Genomic DNA, 2,833 nt, shown 5'->3' on the forward strand with positions numbered 1-2,833 from the left:
AAAAACGTTTCATAATAGCGTTTTGGAAAGCTCTCGAAGTAAGCTACAAGAATATGCATTGAAAAATGGGGGTTTCCATTTAAGAAATTAAAGGTGACCTTCACGTGATCTTCAAACGACTATCCAAGGTCAAACCAATGACACCATCTTATGTGCCCCTCGAAGTCACAAAACTTTTGTCTAAAACATTTTTCTTTAAAATGTCGCGTTTACGAAAAAATCGGGTGAGACGAGTGATCTGGGACACCCTGTATATATGATGACGCGTCCTTTTATTCAATTTTCCGAACTACATTAGTCAGAGGATTATACTCGACCACACGATCGTGAATAATGAGGCAGAAGGCTGTGATTTTGGCCGGAACGTCGCGTTTACACTCGAATTCTAAACGCACATCCACAGTGCCGCTTTTTATCGATTCGTTTTGACGAGAACAATCGATCACTGTGATGGGGCTCAATTGTAAAAACTTATCAATGGGTAAATACACATCCGCAATTTCACGTCCGTAATAGGTTTTGCGAAATTTTGCATACATATCGTGCAACAGGGCGAATCTGTTATTTTCAAAATCTAAATTCATATCGTCATATGGATAAAATTCAGAATTCAAATATAATTTTACATTACTTAATTTGTAATCGTCGAATTTGGAAACATCCGCCGTCGGGACGCCTCTTCGGCCTGTTTGAAGGACGAAAATCACGTATCGCGGTTTTTCCAATTGCCCCGCCGCTTTCACCGCCCATGAATGTTTCGTTGAAGTTTGCAACAAAGGAAATTCATACAGATCCCATGAGCGGAAGGTCATACTTAAATACCGACCGCTTTCCAAAGTGTGCAAAAGTGATAATTTGTTCAGATCGTTCAATACCACATGCGGCATGCGCCATTGTACTTTTAATAATGTAAGTTTAGGATTTTTAGACGTTGATTGAGCAATAATACTATCAACATCGTTGCGGGCACATATCAAAACTAATTCATGATGTGCGTTTATCATTATACGTTTGTAATCTTCGCAAAAACCTAAAAACATATTCAGAGGTACACAGAAATTGAAATTGCGCAAATTATCGGTTAGACGTATCGCATTGTTGATTGAATGAACATTCCATCCGGCATTCTTCAATCTTTTGCTCCTTTCGGTTGTCATTGATGCGTAACTTTTTATCGTGCTGGTTATTCCGACATTTCTGTTTCTATCAATTTCCACGCCATCGAGTTCGTATCTAATTTCGTCGAACATAAACGCAACGCAATTATTAACTAATTCGCATCTCCATTGCTGTTCATCCCTGTCTGCGTCGATATCTTCAACAATATGTTCCTCGATGTAGAGAAAACTTTCACACGGTAATGTATATAAATCTTGTTGTTGTATAGGTATTCGTATTTCGTCACTGTAACCGAATGTGGCACTAGCGTACGGATTGTACGTGTGAGTTTCAATTTTCACAATACGATCGTCGAAGATCGGTTCATCACCGATATACAAAATATCCATCATGTTTTATTTGTTTTTCACAATGAAACCCAGCGAGCGTAGAAACGCGACGTTAGTTGTATTTAATTTGTTTCTTCCTTCTCCTTCTCCTCCTCCTCTTCCTCTCATACGTTTCTCTTTCTTATCCACTGTCTTTGAGGTTATGTTATTTATATCATTAGACTTAATGAAATGTCGTCCCTCTCTTGCCTTTACAAACAAATCGTTCGAGACAATGAGCATTCGTTGTCGTCGTATATGCAATCATACGGTAATTTTTTCACCGCGAAAATTAATCAGTTTTCCATCCTGATCTGTAATGCGCACCATGAGATCGATAATGCTTCTCGTAATCACTGATAGATAAATGATTTGTCGTGGAGCCACCGACAGTTATATAGTTTAGTATAGTTTATATCCCGGTGGGACGTGCAGTGCGAATTCGTGTATCGTATATACCGGTTTTCCGTTACTGTATGCTCCTGCGGTAATATTACACTGTATGCGAATTATATTTATATTCATAATATTTACAGGTTTGTCAGATACATACCATTTATTCCGTTCTAGTACACGCGACGAGGAAAAATTCAATAACGATCCGATATTATTCGGCTTTGTGAAATTCAATCTATAAATAGATTTTATTTCGCTTCTCATAATATTTTCATTGGCGCATAGAATAAAGAAACGATCGTTTCTTTTAACATTATCATCAATATCGTTCTTATCATCATCATCATCATCATTATCATCATCAATAATATAGTTCACATTTTCAACGATGTTATGTTTCAAGTTGTTTATTTGTTTTTTAATTTTTCGCGCAAGATACGCACCTATGGCGATTAGTTCGTACGTTCCTTCGGGAATTGTAATCTTTTTGTCGTCATGATCGAAATAAAACTTATTATTTGTAATATTTATATTCGGTATCGTATTGTATGTTTCAAAATTCGTCAGGCCCAATTTGTTTGTATTCACCGTAATTGAAATCCAATACCGGGAAGAAATGCGCCGTGAGAATACTTTCCGTTCCAATTAATGTGAGAGTTAACGACATGGTGAGCGTATAATTAGAGTGCGTTCCAATCGAGCTCTCGAAAAAAGCGTAAACACAATTGTCCGCAATTACGTTGATCGAATGTTTGATAAGAATGATGATTGTACGCAACAGTTATATTATGTCCAAGATAACGTACTATTTCGTGCGGCGGTCGAAGATTACCGAAACTGTCGAAATATATCGCTCTGTTGTCTTTTTTCGCACAGGCAACCCAACAGGCAATCCAGTGTACCGGGATTAATCGCATCATCAAGATTCACAATTGCACTCTCACATCGAC

The 2,833-nt window shown here is 37.7% G+C and overlaps 1 protein-coding gene across 1 annotated transcript; it reads right to left on the reverse strand.

Annotated features, from left to right (window-relative positions):
- Window positions 1–272: 272 nt before the first annotated feature.
- Window positions 273–1,511, reverse strand: LOC106750293. The gene has a single exon (XM_014630533.1). The coding sequence runs from the start codon at window positions 1,509–1,511 to the stop codon at window positions 273–275; it is 1,239 nt and encodes a 412-aa protein (XP_014486019.1).
- Window positions 1,512–2,833: the final 1,322 nt, after the last annotated feature.

This window comes from Dinoponera quadriceps, unplaced genomic scaffold, assembly GCF_001313825.1.
Source record: "Dinoponera quadriceps isolate SergipeBrazil2010 unplaced genomic scaffold, ASM131382v1 scaffold5370, whole genome shotgun sequence".
In the NCBI taxonomy this organism is placed as follows: domain Eukaryota; kingdom Metazoa; phylum Arthropoda; class Insecta; order Hymenoptera; family Formicidae; genus Dinoponera; species Dinoponera quadriceps.

What these genes read in the sequence shown, in the direction of transcription:
- LOC106750293 (XM_014630533.1), bottom strand. Translation starts at nt 1,511, where the DNA reads ATGATGGATATTTTGTATATCGGTGATGAACCGATCTTCGACGATCGT.